At 33.9% G+C, this 22,346-nt stretch overlaps 6 protein-coding genes across 6 annotated transcripts; 4 read left to right on the plus strand and 2 right to left on the minus strand.

The window, feature by feature from the left end:
• Positions 1-1,992: 1,992 nt before the first annotated feature.
• Positions 1,993-6,200, plus strand: MONOS_7614 (putative CMGC/GSK protein kinase; the record flags this gene model as incomplete). Its single annotated transcript, XM_067877955.1, has 9 exons — positions 1,993-2,176; positions 2,249-2,409; positions 2,486-2,566; positions 2,635-2,745; positions 2,820-2,895; positions 3,025-3,079; positions 3,223-3,329; positions 3,586-3,782; positions 3,984-6,200. The coding sequence occupies 9 exons, from the start codon at positions 1,993-1,995 to the stop codon at positions 6,198-6,200; spliced, it is 3,189 nt and encodes a 1,062-aa protein (XP_067721136.1).
• A 1,188-nt stretch (positions 6,201-7,388) lies between these two features.
• Positions 7,389-10,004, plus strand: MONOS_7615 (putative Histidine phosphatase superfamily (branch 2); the record flags this gene model as incomplete). The annotated part of the gene is made up of 8 exons (XM_067877956.1): positions 7,389-7,508; positions 7,583-7,878; positions 7,940-8,110; positions 8,181-8,239; positions 8,336-8,406; positions 8,526-9,285; positions 9,418-9,564; positions 9,665-10,004. 8 exons carry the CDS (start codon positions 7,389-7,391, stop codon positions 9,724-9,726), a joined length of 1,686 nt encoding a protein of 561 aa, XP_067721137.1. The 3' UTR covers positions 9,727-10,004.
• Positions 9,634-14,948, minus strand: MONOS_7616 (putative scavenger receptor class B member 1; the record flags this gene model as incomplete). The annotated part of the gene is made up of 6 exons (XM_067877957.1): positions 9,634-10,071; positions 10,364-12,514; positions 12,567-12,747; positions 13,226-14,724; positions 14,785-14,876; positions 14,945-14,948. The coding sequence occupies 5 exons, from the start codon at positions 14,946-14,948 to the stop codon at positions 10,415-10,417; spliced, it is 3,876 nt and encodes a 1,291-aa protein (XP_067721138.1). The 3' UTR covers positions 9,634-10,071; positions 10,364-10,414.
• A 75-nt stretch (positions 14,949-15,023) lies between these two features.
• On the plus strand, positions 15,024-17,093 carry MONOS_7617 (uncharacterized protein). The gene is made up of 3 exons (XM_067877958.1): positions 15,024-15,077; positions 15,263-15,292; positions 15,342-17,093. Exons 2-3 carry the CDS (start codon positions 15,268-15,270, stop codon positions 16,832-16,834), a joined length of 1,518 nt encoding a protein of 505 aa, XP_067721139.1. The 5' UTR covers positions 15,024-15,077; positions 15,263-15,267; the 3' UTR covers positions 16,835-17,093.
• Positions 17,094-18,223: 1,130 nt separating this feature from the next.
• MONOS_7618 (uncharacterized protein) lies at positions 18,224-20,000 on the plus strand (the record flags this gene model as incomplete). The annotated part of the gene is made up of 3 exons (XM_067877959.1): positions 18,224-18,528; positions 18,777-19,546; positions 19,642-20,000. 3 exons carry the CDS (start codon positions 18,224-18,226, stop codon positions 19,644-19,646), a joined length of 1,080 nt encoding a protein of 359 aa, XP_067721140.1. The 3' UTR covers positions 19,647-20,000.
• Positions 20,001-20,043: 43 nt separating this feature from the next.
• Positions 20,044-21,853, minus strand: MONOS_18154 (uncharacterized protein). Its single transcript, XM_067871145.1, has 2 exons — positions 21,724-21,853; positions 20,044-21,665 (listed from the first exon to the last, which is right to left on the minus strand). Exons 1-2 carry the CDS (start codon positions 21,795-21,797, stop codon positions 20,936-20,938), a joined length of 804 nt encoding a protein of 267 aa, XP_067721141.1. The 5' UTR covers positions 21,798-21,853; the 3' UTR covers positions 20,044-20,935.
• Positions 21,854-22,346: the final 493 nt, after the last annotated feature.

The following is a 22,346-nucleotide window of genomic DNA, read 5'->3' on the forward strand; positions in this document are numbered from 1 at the left end:
AAAAACTCGTGGAAACACGAGCAAAACATTGATCAAAAAATAAAACTTAAAAAACTCAGATCTTTTTTTTAAAGAATAAATTTTCAAAAATATTAAGCATACAACCTTATAATAATATATTATTTGTTTTAAAATTATTCTCATTGAATACAAGCTTCTGTATGAAGCAATATAAGAAAAAAAAATTTAGGATCAAATAAAAAACGGGGTACTAATAAAAATCTGACCCTATATAAAATCATTCTATCGCAAAAAATCCGAAAAAAAAAACGAGTTTCTGAATGTTCCTTAAAGTTGTGACTCACCTGAATTACACCAAAAATTATTGAACTTCGAAAAAGTTTAATTCAAGATCGAAAATAATTTATTCAACATCGAAAATTCTTTATCATCAAAAAATATGAAAAAATTTAAAAATTCATACTCACGTCAGTTTCTTTTCTTTCAGTTATTGATCTGAGAAATTCGACAATTTCAATCAGAAAAAATTATTTTTTGATGTTTTTTTTTCTGGTGTTTGATTGTGTGAAATAGTGGAAATAGAATAAAACTGAGTTTCTATTAAACTCTTCACATGGGTTCAGGAGATTTAAAGGAATCAATGAAAAAATTATATGTGATAGGATTGTTCATGATCTTTTTTTGTGCACAAAAAAACAGAAATTTATCTCATTTATTGATTACGAAATGTTTTGAATTTCATTCATTGCATTGAAAACTGATAGAATAAGACATTTTCAATCTTCAAAATAAGAAAAGAATCGATTGATGTCAATCTATATGGAAGAAAACAGTTGTTTTAAACGAAAGAAAAACATATTCAATAAATGAACATTTGCAATTATCAACATTTGTATCAAAAAATTTCCATGGTTTTCACTTGAATTGAAATTCTGAACCAATTTTCTTCTTTTTCGATTTTAAATAAAATATTTTCGATTTCAAATTGAACTTTATCGATTTCGAATTAAAGTTTTCCGATTTCGAATTATTTATTTCGATCTTGAATTAAAGTTTTTCGATCTTGAATAATTTTTGGTGTATTATTGGAAATAAAAGTGAAAATGATTTTTGGTTACATAGTTTTTGTTTTAAGCAGTTTTTTTTTTTGATGCAGTGATGAGACAAGAGAAATGAAAATTGTGATTTAAGATCTATTTGACGAGAGAGAGCAACAATGAAAACGTGCTCGATAATCGTTGTTTGTGTTTTGATTCTCGAATAAAGAGAATTTTTTTTCAAAAACGATGAAAGCTGAGTCGATAATTTGGTTATCATGAAAACTCAAAACGGTTCTTTAATGTTTTTTGATTTAATCTGTTTGTTTTTGAGCGATTATTTTTTCTTGGAATTTTTGTGTCTCATTTTTTAGCAAATTCTTTTATCTAACTTTTATGTTGAAATATCATATGGAGATAAAAGAAAACATGAATCATTTGACAAAATTGAATGACGCTTCAAATTCCTTGGTGCTTAAAAAATTGATTGAAATGATAATTTTTTTTCCAAAGAAAAAAACAAACATGAAACAGAAAAATTACTGTTTTTTTTTCCCTTTTTTCCGTTCGTATTTTCTCTTTCTTTTCTTTTTTTTTTGAAAAAATCTCTCATTAAAAGTGAAAATTTTCGCTTCAGATTAAAAAAGTGCATCATGTTTTAACCTGATTTTCAACGAACAATAAATTATTTAATAATCATGCCTAATACATATTCAATTGATATTTATCGAATTATTCATAAAAATTTGCAAAGACAATTATTTATTTTCCTATTCAAAGTGTAAATGATGATAAAGATATTTATCTTGTTTGTACCATTCCAAAATTTTCGGTCTTTGTCACCTACGCCACAACATTTTTCTTTCTCTTCTCAGAAATACTTATAAACAAAAGCATATTTTCGAAGATCCAAATGACCATAGTTGATTAGCTGGATCCAAATATTTTTAAGTATTTATTTGTCAGCTGGTAAACCTTTTTTTACAAATTAAAGATGGATCGTCTACTGCAACAAGGAAAGACGTTACCACCATTAAAATCAAAGCTTCCCCCATCTATCTCTTCTCTTGCTATTGAAATACCTGATTCATTCTTTGCTGATTCACAAGTTGAAGCATTTCATGAATCACAGAAAACTCTATCAGATTTAGTTCGTACTCTTGCAAATTTGGATAAAAGTTTGCTTGCTTGAAATTTTGTCTCGGAAATAGAAATTAATGCAATAATAATAACGTTTGAATGGGCTTTAGATGAGTTATCCGCAGAGCCAACTTTCAAAAGTTCAAAACTAAAATTCATTCAAGACAAAAGCATTGGAAGCGGAAGCTTTGGGGTTGTTAGAAAGGCTATAATTAAGGATTCAAATGAAATCGTTGCAGTGAAAAGAGTTCTTCAGGATAAACATTATATGGTTATTTGAAACAATTTGCACACGAATGTTCAAATATATTTATTTATTAATTTATATTTTTCCAAACGAAATATAGAACAGAGAACTGCGAATATTAAAGCTTCTTCACCATCCGAATTGCTGTGAAATGAAAGAATATTACTATGAAGATGATCAAGTTGAGCATTTTTCATTCGCTTATACAGTTTTTTTATCAATTTTTTTCTTTTTCTTAAATATCTTCAGAACGACAAAGTTTATCTCAATATTGTAATGGAGTATATCCCACAAACGGTATATAATGTCAGCCAGTTTTTTGTCAAACAAAGAAAAGCGCTTCCGACATTTTTTGTAAAGGTTTGCAAGCATTAATAATATTGGAATTCTTGATAATTTGAAATTAATAATTATTTTGGCAATCAATGCTCCAGCTTTATTCTTATCAAATATTGAGAGCTACAGCATATTTTCATGCGCTTGGAATTTGCCATCGTGACATCAAACCTCGTTTGCATTGATTTTCTTTCTTTATTCTTATTCTTATTCTTTTGGATTTTTATTGATGCTTTATTATTATGAATACAACACGATATGAAATGAATTTTCGATTGGCAAATTTGTTGAATTATCTTATAGATAACATTTTGGTTGATCCAGCTACTGGGAAAGTCAAGATTTGCGATTTTGGAAGGTTTGTTGGATGTTTCTTTGTTTTCAGAATTATTTTGAGATTTTTTTTTGAATGCAATTAATGGTTTTTTTGTCAAAACATTGCTTGTTATTGAATAATCACACAAATTCAAAAAATAAAAATGCAATATTTATAAACAAAAGTGCAAAAGTTCTTAAACCAAATGAAACTTCCATTTCGTATATTTGCAGCAGATATTACAGAGCACCAGAGCTTGTAATGGGCGCAACACATTACACTGTTTCTGTAGGTATTGTCTTTCTTATTTAAGAGCAAAATTGTGCATACAAATAAATAACATTTGAATTTCTTTAAAATTTATTGTGTTTTCATGTGTGTGTGTGTGTGTGTGTGTGCGTGTTTGGTTGGTTTCTTTGTTTTCAACGCAAATCTTTGTATTTTAATTTTTTGGTTTAATCTAAATCTACATTTTTTATTTTATTTTATTTTATTTTATTTCTTTTGCCTTATTTTATTTTAATTATTTTCTTATTTCCCCTGTACAGATTTATGGTCCCTCGGCTGCGTGATAGCTGAGATGATGTTGGGGTTTCCGATCTTCCCAGGCAACAGCAACATCGACCAGCTGGTGGAGATTGTGAAGGTGCTGGGCACGCCCACTGCGCAGAACCTGCAGAACATGAAAGTCTCCTCGACATTCGAGTATTCTCTTCCAGACATCAAGCCAAAGTCGTTTTCAAAGGTTTGAATTGCGTTTCTTTGTTTCTTTTTGAATTTATTTATTCACTTTGATATATTCTTTTTGATATTCGCACCTTCCGTCAAACATATCATCAAAACAATCTCTACAACAACACCTTCATCTTCTTTTATCAATCAAACACCACATCTTCTCTCTACACCTCCCCCTCCCTCCTTCTCCTCCTTCTTCTTCTCCCTTCAGCTTTTCCACCCAGCCACCGACCGCCTCGCCATCGACCTGGTCTCCCAGCTCCTCTGCTACAATCCCGAAGACCGGCTGTCAGCACGAGAGGCGTTGCTCCACCCTTTCTTTGCCGACCTCCGCGACGAGAAACACGACGCTATGCCTGATGGCACCCCTATGCCCCCTCTTTTCAGCTTCACCCAGCTCGAATATGCGGTCGACTTCGACACCTACTGGAAGATCAAGCAGCTCCACTGCCCTGGCGCACCGATGCCCTTCGGCATTACCCCCAGAGCTGCTTCTAGTTTCTCTTCTTCTTCTTATTCTTATTCTCCTTCTTCCTCCTCCTCCTCCTCTTCTTCACAATCTCTTTTTCAAGTTGGCCCTTCTCCCCGTTCAGCCACCCATCGTCGCTCCTGCTCTGTCTCCACTCCGAACTCTCTCTCTCTCAATCCTCCTGTCAACCCGCTGTCTGCCACTGAGCCTGGCGATCCCTTTGCCCCGCCAGGAAGCTCGAAGTTTCTTCCGCGTCGGCTGTCGATGGAGAACAAGATGACTCCACACACCCCTTTCCGCCCAGTCACCCCGAATGTGCTGCCGACATCTGCTGCTGCTCCTCCGACTCTTCCTCTCTCGTCGACGTTTGTTGTGTCCCACTCAAAGCACACGCCAGGGGACGATGAGGCAAGCGCAGCCCTGTTTCCTGTGACCAGCTCGCTCTCTCAGTCAACCTGTGCAGATGTCAACAAAGAAGGCACAGCTACCTCTGCTTCTGCTTCAACATCTGCTTCAACATCTGCTTCTATGCGTGCTTCTGCTGCCTTTTCTGCCTCGTCCATGTCTGCCACAAATCCTGAGAGCTGTCTGGCTGACCCGTTCTCCTCTCCCTTCGAGTGCAGCCGTATTTCTGTGGGGAATTCGCGAAGAGAATCGACAGGGCGTATTTTGAATACAACACACGCTTATGCTTCTTCTGCTTCTTCTGCTTCGTCGATGGTGACGCTTCCACCGCTGACCGACACAACAACAGCGACAAGGCAGAATGCGACTAAATATCTGCATTTGCCTCCACTTGTCAATGAAACTGGGAAATGTACTCAGTTCCAAAATGGTTCAATACCTGCTGCTTCGTCTTTGTATGGATCATCAAAGAATGCAGCATCTTCTTCTTCTTCTTCTTCTTCTTCTTCAAATCCAAATGTTACATCGTCTTCTTATCCGTCTTCTTCTTCACCTTTGGCATTGAATCCATCATCACTCCCTCAAAAGGGAGTGTTTTTTCAGCCTCAGAATGTGCAAGTGCGTCCATATACGTCCTCAAGTATTCTTCCCCCCACTTATTCCTCTTCTTCTTCTTCCTCCTTCTCCTCCTCTTCAACTTCAGACACATTGCTCTCCTCCACTAACAAAAAGCGTGCTTTTTTAACTCCGTCGCACCGCGCTAGCGTTTCTGGCCATCGCCACACGACTTCTCTTCCACCGACACTGCCTGGGCTGTCGTCTTCAGCCCATGCTTCTCTTTATTCCTCTGTGAATATCGTGTCAAAGAACACCCTTGCGACACCAGCAGTGTCTGCACTCACAGCAAATGCAGGAGATAAACAGGGCCTGCCGTTGAATGCAGCAGCTGCGTCAGCAACCTCATCAACACTTGCACCTTCTTTGCCATCTTCTTCAGTGGCTGCTACAACATCTGCTGTGAAAATGTTTGCTTCTTCTTCTTCTTCTTCTTCTTCTTCCTCTTCCTCTTCATCTGCCTCTTCCTCTTCCTCCATGCGTTCGTCCATTGCCCTATCTTCATCGTCTGCTTTGTCTGATTCGTCGCCACTGCTTAAGCGGTCTGTGCACAAAGCAGCATCCTTCACTGAGCTCCCTGCATTGGTTGATTACTCATTGTCTGCAACCTCCCCATCGTATTTACCTCTGCCATCTTCTGTTTCATCGTCTTCCTCCTCCACCTCCGCCTCCTCCTCTTCCTCTTCTTCTTCCTCTTCTTCTTCCTCATCTTCCTCTTCCTCTTCCTCTTCTGCTGTGGCTGCACTGCCAACAGGATCTCTCTCTAGCACATCCAAGCGAGGTGTCGTGCCTTCTCCGTCGAAACTGCAGAAGACGTCGATTGTCCAGACACTTTCGAGTCAAATGCACACTTTGAAGATTGCACCAGTTCAGAAGGCATCAAACTTGGGGGCGAAGGATGCAGCAGGATATGCTGTGAGTGCAAAGAAAGTAAAGTAAATGCTTATGTTTCTTTGTTTCTATATTACTATTTTGATTCTTTCTTTCTTTCTTTCTTTCTTTCGATCTGTTTAATTAATCTATTTTTTTTTAAAGAAATATTTATCTTTATTTATTTTATTTAAGTTTCGTAGCATAATGATCGAGTGATTTATGCATCACAATGTAATTATTTAGAGTTAATACTTATCTTTTTTGTGTAATGAATATCAATTTAGATTTATCTTTATTTAAATATTTTTTTGATTGTTTGATTTTTTTGTATTTTATTTTTTTGTTTTTTTTTTTGGGTTTTTGGGTTTGGTTTTGATATGTTTAGAGGACTAACGTTATCGATATTTGGGCTCCGCATATAATGTGTATTTTGCTTTGCGATATGCAATATATGTTCATTGACGATGGGTAATTTTCATTATCTTTTTTGCATCTTTATCTTTCAATGTAATTCATCATTAATTCGACACATCGTTGTTTTTCTTCAGTTTTGATTTCGTAATGTGTGTTTTTAGCAGTCTCCAGCTCATATTTTTTTTTCCTGTTTCTTTTTCATTTCTATTTTAATGACTTTTAATGAATTTTTATTTATTTTACGTTTTGAATCGATGGGGCTGTGGCCAAATATTACGTATGTTTGCTTTTCTCCCAATATGCTATTGATTTGAAATCATGCAAATTTTTATGTTTCTAACGTTAAGTTTCGATGTTGCATGAACATGTATCAATTGCAATGCTTTCATTCATTTTTCTTATTTCCATGAATATTACATATTTGATGAATATGTTTCGTTTCGCTACATTCTTTTGACTTCCTGCTATGTTAACTGTTGTAGTTTCTTAGAAATTTTTGAATTTTTTTTTCTTTTATTGATATTAATGCTTTTGATCTTGTATGCATCCGTGGTTTTTCTTCAATGGATGGCTTCTTCAATTTTGTGCATTTTTGTAACATTCATTAGATCTCGGAAAAACTCTGTTTTTCGATTAATACTTTTTGAATTTTAAAATTTCATTTATTTTCTTTCTAAATTATATTAATTTCACCAAGAAAAAATGAAATTATAAATCGCCGAATTTTTTCTCTTTTTGTTGAAGAATAAAGAACATGGTTAACTGATCAAAATCTCCATCCTCTTTTCCCTTTCCTATGCATGTTCTGTCGATTTTATTTTTATTAACTTATGACACTATATGCGATTTAATATCTGTACAAGTTGTAGCTCGTCATGGTTTATTAATAGCTTGTGTTTTATATTTTATCATAATATTTATTTTTTTGAAGGTGATAGAGGACCTCTGTTGGATATACCTGTTTGAAAGCAATTGCATTATCATTTGAAAATTACAACATTGTTTTCAATATAAATATTTTTATTTTAAATCAGAAATACATTAAACCTGGACTTCCTGGAGAATTGACGGTTCGGGGAATGAAACAGCACAAAGCAATTGGAAAATTTATCAGAGACCACTATAAAAATGAAAAAAATTTCCTTTCTGAAACTTATAAATCATCAGAAATTTATGTTCGAGCGTCAAACTACAATCGTTGTCTTCAATCGGCTTGGTCTCAATTAGCTGGACTTTATGAAAAAGCAAATGGGCCAAATGGAATGCGAGCTATTCCCATGCAGACAGAACTTCAAGAGGAAGAACTTCTCCTTCGTGGATACGAAGTTAGGTTTGATTAATGATTAAATTTTTTGTTCACAACCTTTTTTAATTTATTTTACACATTGAAGTCCTCCTGCTTTAACTGGATTCGATAACTATAAAAAGTCAAGCGATTATGATAAAATTGCAGAAGAAATTAAGCCTGATTTAACAAGATTATCTGAGATAATTGAATTTAATGTTACAATGGAACATTTGGAATTTACGCTTGATTCAATGTTTATACAGGATATCTATGGGTTTGCTTTTTGTTAGATTTTATCCACTGAATTTTTATGCTTATCTTTTCCATTTGTTGGTATCTTAAAGAAAGTTGAGCGACGAAGAAAAAGAAATTGGAATAAGGTTGGCAGATGCGATGGATAGAAGTATGACTTTACAAAAACTGAGTATCATTATTCATGTTGAATCTTTCACATTTCACATCTTTCATTTAAAAAATTCTCTTTGAAATGAAATATTAGTCAGGCAACAACATTTCTATTATCAAGAGCTTTCAAGAGCAAAAGCTGGATTGGGGATGCTTTTTCAAGAGGTTTGAAAACACTTCTCAATTTCTCTGAAATCATTTGCATTTTTTATTGGAAATATCGGTAAACATCTTTTTTTATAAATATGTTGTAAACTGCGAAATATATTTCGTTTTGTAATCAGTTATTCGTAGATAACGTTAAAGATGATCTTACATTATTAGATCAACCCGAATCCACACCTTTGTCAAGCGGCTTGGAACAAAATGAAAATCACACTCATCTATTGCAGTACAGCGAACCAACAAAAAAGATTAAACATAAAAAATTCCGTCTTTATTCAGCTCATGACACAACTCTGTATACGATTATGTATCCTTTACAGATTCCGACATATGAAAAGGGCAAGTCAGGGAATCCACGATACAGGAAGATCTCACCATTCTACTCGGATCAAGTGAAGGAACTCGAAAGAGAGGAAAGAGAAAAGACCGAGGCCATGGCAAATGGGCAAAACTCCACTTCGCCAAGCAACCGTGTTGAGAATCTCGAGCTTGTTAATCCGCTTCCTTATTATGCTGCTATCTTGCTGATTGAGCTGCATGTTCCACGTGATGAAAACAACAAACTCAACCGTAGCTCTGCCTTCTTCCGCTTCTTTTACCAGATAAACGAGGCCAAAGCACGCAAAGGTGAACTATGGACGCAAGTGAAGCCAGCTCGCTGCTCGTCAATAGACTGTTCAGTGACTGAATTTGAGAATGCTTATAAGTCTTGGATGGTGCCTCATGATCATACAGAAACTGAGGATCCTTCTCAGCGCTTTTCTGAGACTGTCAATGGGAAAAAGAAAAAGACTCCTCCAGTGAAACTTTTTGATACTGACTATTATATGAGCGAATATGAAAAGTCGAGAAAGGAGAGTTGCGGAATGGACAAACCAAGTGTGCTTTTTTTTTCAAAATTATTAACTCTTTAAAAATTCATCATAATTATATTGTTCAAATATTTCTGTATCTTTTTTTTTTCTATCGTCAAATGCAAATGATGATTTCACTTTTGATGGATTCTTTCAGACGTTCCTTTGTATCACGCTGTTTTCCCTCCTCCTAAAGCTACAGTTTTCTTCACTCTGATAGGAATTTTTTCTGTCCTAGCGGTGTGTTGCACCATTTTGGACATTTTCCTATTCTGGGCATGGAGAAAACGTGTCAAGGCACAAAGTTTGTTACTATTTATTCTTATCAGTAAACAATTAAATGCTTCTTCAATTTTTCATTTCTTCTTCTTTTCTTTTCTTTTTCTGTTTTATTTTTCTTTCAGTAAAATATGAAGCGTTTCCCTCAAGTTCGATAAATTATGGAGCTATGAGCGATAATTCTTAGAGAAAATAAGTTCCATTGTAAACGAAACAAGTTGATTATCAATTATCAATCAAATAATTACAGGTAATTAATACCAGTAAGTTGATTTGATGGAGATGCTATATGTAACTTTTTGTGTTATTAATCTAATTTTTATGTAATTTTTGTTCAAAATAAAGATTTACAAAGACTCAAAAAACAATTCAGTTTTGTATGCTTTTTCTAAAATCCAATATAGCTGTGAATATTTTAAAGCAATTCATTTTATTTTCCGAGAATAAAGAATTGCATGCAATCAACATATTTGTGTCTTCTTTTTTGATCTTTTCTTCATCAAAACGTTGGAATGGTAGACAAAATGCGATACTTAAAGCATTTATTATTACAATTTTACAATTGGAAATAAGGTTTTTCAATCAAAAATAAAAAACAGAAATGAAAACAGAAATAAAAATCGAAATAAAAATAATTTAGAACCACTTGACTTTCAAAAAAAATGTTCATATATAAAAGAAAGAAAGAATGAAAGAAAGAACATTATAATTATAATTTGAAAAAATACAAAATTAATCCATCATTACATCTTTGAATCTAATAAAAAATAAAAGATCACAACAATAACATTTAAAAAAAAAAAGCATGAAAATGTTTATAAAACCTGAACAACAAATTTTTAAACTAACAAAGCTGATAAAGCAGTCAATGCAGTCTATGCAGTAGATGCAGGTGATTGTTTCATTTGCATCTGGCAAAGAGGGCATTTTCCAATATTTTCCTCCCAATCACTTCCACAGTTGCGATGGAATGCGTGCCCACATCCGTACACATTTGCAATTAGTCTATTTTGAGGTTCATGGCATATTCCACACACTTCTGATACTGCAACATCAAAAGATAATGTTGGGTGATTTGTAATATTGTTGTAAGGCATTGCCTCAATCAAAAGAAGTACAAAATTTGCGATCCCTGCTTGCTTTTCATCGTAAGTGGTGTATCTTTCGTGGCTAGCTTTCTTCCACGGCATGTGAGTCACAGTTCCGTCTTCCTTCACCGAAGTGATCCTCCAAGAGCAAGCAAAAAATCCTGGCTTCAAAGGTATCATACGCTTCAAACAACAAGGGCAAAATGGCGATGAAGCGTGAAGGTCATATTGTTTCATTCCCCAACGGCAAATCACATTTCTGTTAAACGCTGGACACCCCTCGTGTTTGCATATTCCTTCTATGCAAATCCCTGGCTCCACCACCCGCCATGATGGGGCAGAGCTGCTGAATGATGTCTCCACCAATGCATCAGTCTTCGTAACATCCACAAAGGCAAGTCCTGGTCCGCTCATCCCGCCTCTGCTTATTGGCAGCAGATGCACCGTTGATTCAGTCCCAATCCCAAAATCTTCCAGCACATGACAGTCTTTCAGCCACCTTCCGCCTGATACCAATCGCATCTTACTCACATCCACTCCTTCAACTGCCATCACCTTTTGCTTCACATCCTCCACAGACTCTGCACCGTCCACCTCCACATTCACTGCCCGACCATCTAAATGCATCACTCGAATGTTGAACCCTCCCATCAGCTTCAACAACAAATGCACTGTTGATCTGTCTTCCATTGAATATTCTTCCAAACACCTTTCATCCATCAATTCTTTTCCGCCCCAAACAAGTCTCTGATGCTCAACTGGAATTCTTTCTTTTTCGGCCACCATTTGTTTGATGTCTCTAACTCTTGTTTCAGCTGCATTAATACTAAATCTCAAAGTTTGTCCACGTATGGACTTCACAAAAAGTTCTCTTTCCAACCCTCCACACAACCTCAAAGCAAGTAAAATTGTTGATCCTTCAACAATGTTGCAGTCTGATAAGGAATAGCAATCTGGCAATTGCTTGCCATTAAATATTAGCCTCTGATAATCTGGATTGGTGTAATCTTTTTCATAAATTCTTTTCTTCAAACCTTCAATAGTCATTTCTGAGTTAACAGTGATATAAAGATATTTCCCATCAAGAGTTTGAATGATAATGCAATATGATTCATCGTTTTTTTCGTATGCATATAACCTATCTTCACTTTTTAATCCATATGACGATATTTGCATATCATTATTCATTTTATTTCCTCCCCCAAGAAGTGTCATCTTATCTGCCCTGATGCCTATGCTCATCTCAATTTTCTTTTTCAGTTCTTCCACTAGCATCCTTCCATCTCCTTCAACATACACTTTTTTCCCTTGTTCATTATCAATTTGGAGCATATGCAGTTGAAAAATTCCTTCTTTTTCCTTACCGTCTTTTCCGATCGGTAATTTCAAACTTGAGGACGGAGTGGAGGAAGAACTCGATGAAGAAGATAAGTCAGAATCTGAAGAAGATGGGTGAATAGGCAGACAATCATCTGTAATCAACTGATATACACAACAACTCATCCAACTTTGTCCGTAATAAGTCAGTTTTGATACCAACGTCACTTCTGAAGTTTCCTGAAGTTCAAAATAACCACATTTCCATGTCCCGGAAAATTTTGATCCAATTTCCGAGGCTAGTGTCATTCGTCCTGCAGGAATATGCAAATTCTCAAATATTCTCACAGCAAATTCATCAACCTTCATATCAGATCTCACATTATGAATCACCACAATTTTTCCTTTCAGATCGTTGTTGCATATTGTCACACGAACATCAAATGTTTTAATTCCGCCGAGCAAAATAGACCTATTGTCTTCAACGTGCTGTAATTTGCTTTCATATGAAATGATTTCTTCTCCAGTTGAAGAATTATGTTTAACTAAATAGACTGCTTCTCCATCACACTGATAACAAAAATAATTATAAAAAAAATAAAAATATTAATCTGAGTCATGCTTCATCAAGAATTTTAACTTTTGCATCGTCAGGAACAAGCTTTTGCCGATAAGTGAAATACAAATCTCTGGCGTCCATATCGTATTTATCAGCAATCCCTCGCTTCACACCAAGCATCCAATCATTAGTGCTCAATTTCATTGATATCAATTCTCCTTTGAATGTTGTAAAGTTGTAAGATCTCAATACGTCAATCATTTTGGAAGAAATGAATGCGATCTTAACCTTATTAATGTTATATTGCTTCATTTTCATTATTGTTTTTAATTTTTATTTCTATGTCAACTTGAATGTTTTAATGCAAGAAAATGAACAAGCAAATTTGCGATTTGTTCACAATTTACATCCAGAACAATTAATAGAATTCGAAAAGAAAGATTATTACAAAAAGATAATAAATTTATTAAAAATACACATTATAATTCTACTTAAAAATAGTATACTTGGAAGAAATAGAAGGATTTAAAACCTTTTTATTTCCGTTTTTGCTTTGCAAAAATAAGTTTTTTCTTGCCAGTTCTATGGTTTGTTTAAAATAGCTTTTCTTTTTAACCTTTTCTGCAACAATATTCTTTTGTAATCTTCGTTCTTTACTGCAAATAGTTGTCCGTGATATGAAAGGGAGAGTAATAATTTCATTGTTTCGAACTTCCAAAAACCTGGCTTCAGTTTCTTTGATAATTCTTTCAGTATCTATGCCAGCCTTCCTCAAACGCTTGTATTTTCGTAAATCAACAATAGGATCGCTAAAACGCCGCAGAACTTCTTGTTCATCTTTAATTGATTGCTTTGGATTCCAATCAGAATACAATTGCCTCATTCGGTAACTTAATATCTGAAATGACTTTACTTCGAGCAAGGAATCGTTTCCTTCTTGTGATTGAGGCAAATCATTAAAAGGCTGCAAAAAGAAGCTTAAATCAAGCAATCCTGTTGCTTGCACACAATCCTTTCCTTTCGTTGATGTATCAAATGAATGATGAGACATTACTTGCCTGTAAATGCTACTGTGAGTCTGTATATCAGATGCATGTGTTTGCGAAGCAGTGGAAAAAGAAGGACGAGGACAACTAAAAAGCAAACAGCTATCTGCAAGTGAAGCCTCTGATATTCGCTCAAAAGAAGATTGAAGATGTTGTTCGGAATAGTGAAAGACTTGCTTTGGCGTTGTGCATTCTGCTGAATCTTGCACTGCACTTTCAGAATCCTCTTTCTCAGGAGCATATGCCAATTTACAGATATCCTCCCACGTTTCAGACTTGACTATTTCTGTTTCTGGCATGTCTTTGACTTGCAAATAAGTGAAGCGAAGTGGGCGAATGTTCTTCGTAAGCTGTTCTCTCTGCAAAACTCTCTCTTTCTTTGCTATTTGTCTTTGATATTCTGCTTTTTCATCATCGTCCATATTGTTCTCATCTGAATGCACAAGATGCATTTTTAACTCTTCTATTGTTGCTTTAGTGTCTCCCGCTTTTTCTTCTTCGAAATTGGCTTCCTTTTCCTTCACTTTCTTTTCTGCCTCATCCCACATTTGGATTTCTTCATCGTATTTAATCCATGGCTTTCGTATCCACACTGATGTCTGTTTCCAGAGTTGTTTTGCCTCCTTTATTTGCTCTTTGATGAGTTCTTTCCTCCTCTTTTCAATTTTTTCTCCTGGCATTAAAATTCCAATTGTTTTTCTTTCATCAGATTCGCTTTTCAGATCGTTTGGATCTAATGCAATTACTTCATTTTGAATGAGTACAGACATATCACTCAAGTGATTTTCGAATTTGACATCTTGTGCAGCCCATTTCTTCACGAGCTCAACTTTAGGATCCCATTCCATTGGCACTGGATCATACTTTAATTTCTTTGTATCTCGCCGAATTAATTCATCACCTTCAGATGTAAAAAATTGTGATTGTTCGTGAGAGATATTTTTATTATTATTAAAATCAGATGGTTGAAGTAATAGAGACACGGAATATGTGGAAAATGGATGGGTAAAGTTGGACGAAAAATTCATCGTGTTAGGTCGTTGCTGATATTTTATTGCTTTCTCGAGGGATGACGAATCTCTCATCGTTGATATGTCGTTGTCATTTTTTGTAGAGGATATAAAATTTGAAGCGCTTTTTGAACCTGGGACTCTCAAAAATACAAAAGGATGCGACTGTGTCATTTTTAATTATTTAAATCATAAATTTATCAAAAATTGAATATCATCAAATACCTCTGATTTTTGTTGTTCAACAAACGCTGATGAGAATTGTGACGAACCAAATTCTTCTGGTTTTCGCAAATTAAAATTGATGATACTATTTTCTTCAATAGAATAGAAATATTAGTGAGAGCAGTAATCTAAGCTTGTAATAAATATATATTTATTATACCCATATATCACTTCTTCATGACTCTTTTGGTGTTAAGATAATCAAAGATTCAATCTTCACCAAAATATTGATTAAGGTTACTATAATCAAAAAATAATTCTTTCGTTTTTTATTTTCTGCTGATGATATTCAGGTTTGGGCATTAAATTTTTTGTTTCGAATGCTTATCTTTCAAAATTGTTATCTGCAACTTCTTAAATGCTGTTATCTTCATTTGTTTTTTGAAATTTCGTGTTATTTTCGCAAAAACTTCAAAAATGCACCTTTAAATGTTAATGAAATGCTTATCATATCTAATTATATCTATGGAATGTAAAGTTAAAATGTTATCGCAAAAATCTGAAACGAGTTAGAATTATTAATTTTATATTTTTATCATAAACACTATTTATTGAAGTTTGTTTAGATGCCATGACAGATACGAGTGCTAAAAATGATGAAGAAGAAATTGATATGGATGATTGTGTTTCATCAACAGTTGATGCTTCTGCACTACTCGAGCCATTTATAGATTCTCTCTCAGTTGCAAATATTCCACAGTTTTGTGAAGCTGCATCAAAAACTCAAAACATTTTTATGAGTTCACCAAAAAAAGTATTTGGAGCTTCATTGACCAAATTTATGAATGCGCTTTCAAATTGTTTTCCCACAACAAACAATTATGTGATTTTTGAATGCATTCGTCTTTGCGCATCTATTTCCTCTAAAAGCGACTCAAGCCTTTCGTTGCATAATTCAATAATTCTTCCTCATCTATTGACGCATCTTATTTGTTCTGATATTGTGCTATGCCAAGCAGCGAATTATGCTCTCATTGAATGGAGTAAAACTGTTGGAATTGCATCTGAATTGCAGTTTGTCGCTTTTAAGCTATCATTTATCAACTTTATTGAAAAAGAAAAGTTGCTATTGTGGCTGATCCAAGAGCTAATATGGTATGAAGAAGAAGGAGGGAAATTCAAAGATTTGGATGAAGAACAAAAAGCGAAAAACGCTTCAACAAATTCTTCAGCAACTTCAAATACCGCATCTGGCTCTGACCCCAATACAGCCGAGAAAATAGACAGCACAGAAAAAATATTTGAATCTGTTTTAGGACCCCCAGTTGGGTATCAGTTCACTCAATTTGATCCGTCTTTTCGGTATAGTCGCCCTGCGGTTTACTCTGAGTCAGACCTTCTGAGCACATTTGGATGGTTTCGAACCGGAAAAAATCAGCAAATGGGTTCTTCTTCATCTTCTTTTTCAAACAGTTCCTCTTCATCTTCTTCATCTTCTTCCTCCGCTTCTGCTTCTAGCCACAGAGTGGGTTTTTCGTCACAGTCAAAGAATTCAATCGCCAAGCCAAAGCCAAAGGCAGATTCGTTAAAGACAACTCAACAGCCGACCCTCGAGCCAATAAAGCTTCCACCAACACCGCCGCCTCCACCAGTTCTGAGTTCAGCTGAAATGTACCGCAAAGGCATTTTGGATTGTCTTCTTTCGGTTGCATCTGACTGGCAAAAAATGAACTCGTCTTTACACAAGCTGTCTCTGGTCATCGCAATAGAAGCAATACGAATGAATGGATGGATTGCTGTCAGCAGAGAGCTAAATGACTTTTTGAAAGGTTTTAATTCAAATGACGATTTGCAAGAAAGTGCCATGTGCATCCAAAGAGATCTTGTTTTAGCTCGAGCAGTTGCTGAGTCAGATGCTTCATTGTCTGCGGTTGCCACTGCAGCTACTCAGTTAAGCTCACCTTCTGTTCCTGCGGTACTGTGTCAGGAATTGCAAGAAAAACATTACTCTACAAAAACGCATTTAGCAAACGAGCAAGATGCTGCAAAAAATGATGGGGGAGAGAAAAAAGAAAATGAAGAAGAGAAGAAATCTGTTAAAGAACAATAAAAATTCAAAAGAAAAAAAAATGAAATTTCGAATTTGAAAAGTGTAGGGAAGGAGAAATCAGACTGACATGCAAGGCATTTGTTTTTCATAATTGATCATTTTCCTTTTTTATTTTGATAGCTTTTAGCAAGCAAGAAGACAATATTTATATTCATTAGGCTTTTATCCTTTCACAATAATTTTCAAATGTCTTTTTGTGGAGTGAATTTTCATTTTTTTGAAATGAATCAACATTGCTTGATTATTTTTCTATCTCAAATTCTTTGCTGATTATGAACCATGTTTTTATGATAGAAATGATATTGTGATAATATTATTATGGAAAATATCTATTTGAAAAATGTGTGAACCGAGTGATGTATATGATAGATCAGCTCAAAGGCAAGCACGTTTTGCTCAAGGTTTTCTTTCATTTATATTTATTTTTTAATTATTTTCAATTCCTGACATATTATTAACAAAACTTCGAATATTCTTTATTTTTTTCAAAGAATCACAACCTTTTGTCTATAAAAAACGAAATGAGTTACAAACTTTTTTTTTACGAAAGGAAACTCGTGTTGACGCATTAGAAAGAAAGAGAAAGTCTTCGAGTACTTTTGAAACTTCAACAGAATGCAAATCTAGTTTAGAGACGGTTTGTAGTTTTGTTTGAGATTTTCACAAAGGGTAATCACCGAACCAATAGGATCAGAAAATTATACAGCAACTGCAAGATTTAGATTCTCCGAATCAAGAGAAAATTAAAGAAGCATTGTCTTTCATTTCTGAGAATATGAATAGCAGTATGTAAATGTTTATTTGAAGAAAAAGAATTGAATTCAATAAATATAAATAGATTATATAATTGAACATTACAGTAAATTAAGAATTCCTGGGTATTTTTCGTCAATTCTTTTTGACGATTCAAATCAAGAAATGCAAAGGCAGACTCTTTTGATTATTATAGATATTTTCTCTGAACCTTTGGGGAAAATCTCCGAAATAATCAAAGATGGACTCATTTCAGCCGTTTTGAATTGTCTATTATCATCAAATACTTTCATAAGAGCAGATGCAATGTGGGCTTTAGCAAATTTATGCGGAGATGAAAATTGCGACATTGTTGAAAACGTTGTTGACGAACATTTTTGTGATACAGTAACTGAGATGTTAATTAATCATGATGCAAGATCAAGCTTAGATGGCTATGAATATGAAAGGGAAAAATTAGCATTTTTTTTGGATGCATTGTTTTGTAACATGAACGTTGGAGATTTTATAATCACTCACAAAATTAGTGATGACTTAAAAGAAAAATGGAGAGCTTCTGAAAAGTATCGTCATTTGGTGGGCATTTTCCCGTGCATTGCTGATGATCAATTTATCAAACCTTTTTCAGAAACATTTATGGATTCTTCATTAGAAACAGTCGATTCCAACAACACTGCTCCTCCTTCTCCTCTTCTTCTTCTGATATTACTGGAATTAAATTATTTGTCATCTGCTTGCTTGCAGACTTCGTGCTCCTCCTCTTCTTCTTCACCTTCTTCTGCAAATGTTGATACTCTCATTTCTTGTAAAACTCATTCGTCAAAGCCTCCAATATTTATTTATGATGTGCTTCAAACTTATCAGTATCTTTCAGTGCGTGCAACTGCGGCGGAGTGCATGATTAAAATGGGCATTCTCAACTTCATAATGTCGTTTCTTCTGTTTGATGCTTAGTATTTTTGTTCTGTCGTATCTTTTTCCAAAAGGAATACCAAATAATTGTTTGGTAATCATTTTTAAAGTGATTTATTTTTTATTTTTGAAAAAAAGTATTTTCTTTGTATTATTTTCTTTCTTTCTTTCTTTTTTTTTTTTTGGAGGAAAATATTATTTCTTTGGGTTTTTTTTTTTCTCTTTATAACAAATTGACTTTTTTGACAATTTATTTTTTAATTAATAATGATTATAGTTACGACGAAGCACTTATCACTCTGAAAATTGCGAAAATATGCATCAACTTCTCGGCCACTTCGAACGACATCGTCGAGCAGCTGTTTCAAAGTCGCTGTATTTCGTCTCTCATTCCGTCACTCTCTTCGCCATCAGAAGCTCTCAGGCGGAGCGTGTGGAAGCTGCTTGCCAACGCGGCAGCAGGCACAAAAGCACACCGCAAACTTCTAGTCAAGGCACAGTTGCTTCCACTAGCAATTGCAGTCATCACAACAGACACAGTCAATGTCGTGTTGGAGGTTCTTTTCTTCCTCCAAAATCTTATTGTCGCAAATGAGCCGGACGTGCTTCTCGACATCACATCATACAGAGATGGAGAAGTAATCAGATCAGTATGCCGTGTGATAAAACAGCCTTCTGCCCCAGATATGCTCAAGGAGAAGGCATTGCGTATTGTGATTTCTATTCTTACAGAAGCAAGACGAAAGAGTGCGGTTCCGTTGAGGAAGAAAACGAAAGAGGAAGCAATTGTATATGACTGTGGAGCAATGACAAGCATAATGCTTTTACAGAATGACGAAAACACACATGTTTCGGATGCTGCAATCCAATTAATTTCTCAGTTTTTCGCAAATGAAGCAAGCGATGAAGATGAAGATGAAGAAGAAGACGAGGAAGATAATTTCTGCAATGGGGGCTATAATTTTAAAAGTGATGAAAGAAAAGATCGAGCTGAAATGTTTGAAGACAAAAGAGATTTTGTGAAAGCAAAGTTGAGGCCAGTTCAAAGTGTGCACACCAAATTTTATTTTAATAATTAAAATTTTTATTTTTCAAATTTCAAAAATCTGAACTCTTTTCAATTGATCGTGTTCCTTTTGTAGAATGAATTTTTAACAGAATAAAGTGATTAATTTTTCACATCCTCAGAAAGCAGAAAGTTCTAATTAAGCAATTTAACGCCAAGATAACTGTTTGAAATGCTGGCGATATCTTGCTCCGAAAGATAAAATTCTTCAACAGCATATGCAGTTGGAAATGTGAAGTAATGAGCAAACGATTTTTCTTTCAGATGAATTAAGATCTCTTTGTATGCAAGCTCATTTGTAGTTTTTGAAGAATGAAAAAACCATAAACCGTTCTTTAAGAAAATATATTATTATAATGATTATTGTAGTTAAGTTTTATTTTGCATCAACAACCGTTTTTCAGTTGTCTTTATTTTTAGATTAAATTAGACAACATCGCACAAAGACTCAGTTCATTCGAGAAAAAACGAAAAATTATCAATTAATGCGCGTTTATTCTTTGATAAAAGAACTTTGTCAACTATAATGGAATCTCATCCTTCATGAAATGACAAAAGCATAAACGCAAAAAAAGCTAAAGGCCAATTGTTAAATCGACGAAAAAATAATCCAGTAATAAAAGCAAGAATGATAAATTGATTGAAGAAGAAAGATTGATTCACACAATGTGAATAAGCTGAAATCAAAACAAGAGAAATAACAACAAATGCTCATGGTGATTATTTGCCTTATGAAATATTTGTTTGCGAGAATAAATATAAAAGTAACTTCAACATTTCTGGAAATGTCAGCATTTAAAGATTTGTCGAAAAACTTTGATCTCACTCCCTCCAATCAGAGGAGCATTAAAAAATAACGAACTTTTTATAAAGAAAACGAACTTAAAATTTAAAAATTCAACTAAAAATCAATGAAAGAAGAAGAGAAACAACAAAAATAGCATCAACATCATCAAATATATAAAAGTGATATCGATGTTAAACAAAAATTCCGAAGGAAATGTTGCCTTTGGAAAGACTTAATTATTGAAAAAGATATACTAAAACATCAAAAATTCTAATAAAAATACACAATAAAAGATATAATTTATCGAAAGTTTCAGGGAAATGATAAATATATAAATAGATATTTTGCAGAATAAAGAGAACTCGAAATAGTTGAAAATAATTATCTTACTAATACAATTCAATCAAAAATAAAGCGAAAACAGAAAATCAACACAAAAAGCAATTAAAAAGGAAATAAAGTTATTACACATTCATAACAATTGATAATACAAAGATATCTGAATTTAATAAATGGTGAAGTGGTTGCCTGAATGGCGAAGAGAGTTTAAAAAAACAAGTGGAAGAGGAAGAAAGAGCTAATCTTAGACAATTGGTTGTGCTTCAAATAATTTCCAATATTGAATAAATGTTTCTTCGTCCATCATCATTTTATGTTCAATGCGTTGTAAGAACACTGATTCTGACAATGTTATTACGTTCGCCTCAATGCCAAGAGTTTGCGACCACCATTTATTAGAATGTGCCGAATCTCGATTGAACTTGAGCGATAAAATAACTGCTACCAACAGAAGAGTTCCTAGATTGTTTTCACTAACTATTGCTGTCCATCCATCTGCCTTTGCAATTTTTTCGCAACCAATTAATTCATCGAGCAAAAAAAGAACATGAATCATTTCAGCAGTAATTAGTGAGCAAGTCGAACGTATAACTTGAAAAAAATGCTTGACTTTTTTGCATAGCTTGCATGCTACGCTCTTTGAATGAGCAGCAATGTCTGCTGGCGTTAAATATTGAATTGAAGAAACTGAGAGATCTGGTTCAAAAAGTTCAGGAAGAAGGGTCTGCATTTGTTTGACAATAAAAAGCGTTCCTCTCCATAAATTTTCATCTGAAAGCAAAGATTTTGCAAGAGGTGATATAACTTTTATTTCATTTTCAGCTGTTGTCTCCGCATTTAAAAATTCTCGCTTTGTTTCTGAGTGTGGAATACGTTGTTCCAAATAAAACGTTTCATCGCAAGAGCAACTCTTCTGATATGAAGTTTTTATTTTTGATTTTGTATTAACGCTTTGATTTGCTGTGCAATCTATTCTAAAAAAATGAATAAAATTTTTTTGTTTCAAAAAATTACAAAAAATTTGGATATAACATTTCGCGAGGATCTTCATAAATAACTGAGCCACTTCCATTCAGCTTTTCCCTCACAATGGACAAAGTTGACATTTGTTGATAAAAAGATTTTTTTATCCTGAAATGTCTGATCTTGTGATTCTGTACTTACAGGTTTGATCACAACAAACTGAGAAGGGAACAAAAAACTCATGAAATGGAAATATCTTCAAAATGGAACGTCACAAACATTTATTTTGAAGCAAGTGCTATTTGAAAAATTTGATAAAAAGAAAGAAAAAAAAAAGAAAAAATTGATTGAATAGAAATAATATATATATATATATATATATATATATATATATATATATATATATATATATAGGAAAAGATGTTATATTTCAGCATAGCTGTGCAACTTGAAAAAGAGTGTGTCTTCATGTCAACAAGTTTTAAATATCAAGTTCAGTGATTTTTATTTTTTTTATTTTTTTTGAATAAATTTTTTTTCAAAAATATTATTAAACTTTTTCATTTTGCAATATCAAACATACATGAAATGAAAATGTTTATGAAATAAATGCTGATGACTTTGAAGGATTTTCAAACTCAAGAATTAGCTCATATTTTCTTTTCGTTCTTTATAACAATTCCACATTAAAG

The sequence above is a fragment of the Monocercomonoides exilis genome (genome assembly GCF_001643675.1).
Source record: "Monocercomonoides exilis strain PA203 chromosome Unknown scaffold49-690789, whole genome shotgun sequence".
Taxonomy (NCBI): Eukaryota; Preaxostyla; order Oxymonadida; family Polymastigidae; genus Monocercomonoides; species Monocercomonoides exilis.

Excerpts from the sequence above, each read along its gene's own strand:
- MONOS_7617 (XM_067877958.1), top strand. The coding sequence starts at position 15,268 with ATGTTATCGCAAAAATCTGAAACGA. Across the intron at positions 15,293-15,341 it reads ATCGCAAAAATCTGAAACGA|TTTGTTTAGATGCCATGACA; the intron begins GTTAGAATTATT and ends TATTTATTGAAG.
- MONOS_18154 (XM_067871145.1), bottom strand. The coding sequence starts at position 21,797 with ATGTCAACTTTGTCCATTGTGAGGGAAAAGCTGAATGGAAGTGGCTCA. Across the intron at positions 21,666-21,723 it reads TATGAAGATCCTCGCGAAAT|AATAGATTGCACAGCAAATC; the intron begins GTTATATCCAAA and ends TCATTTTTTTAG.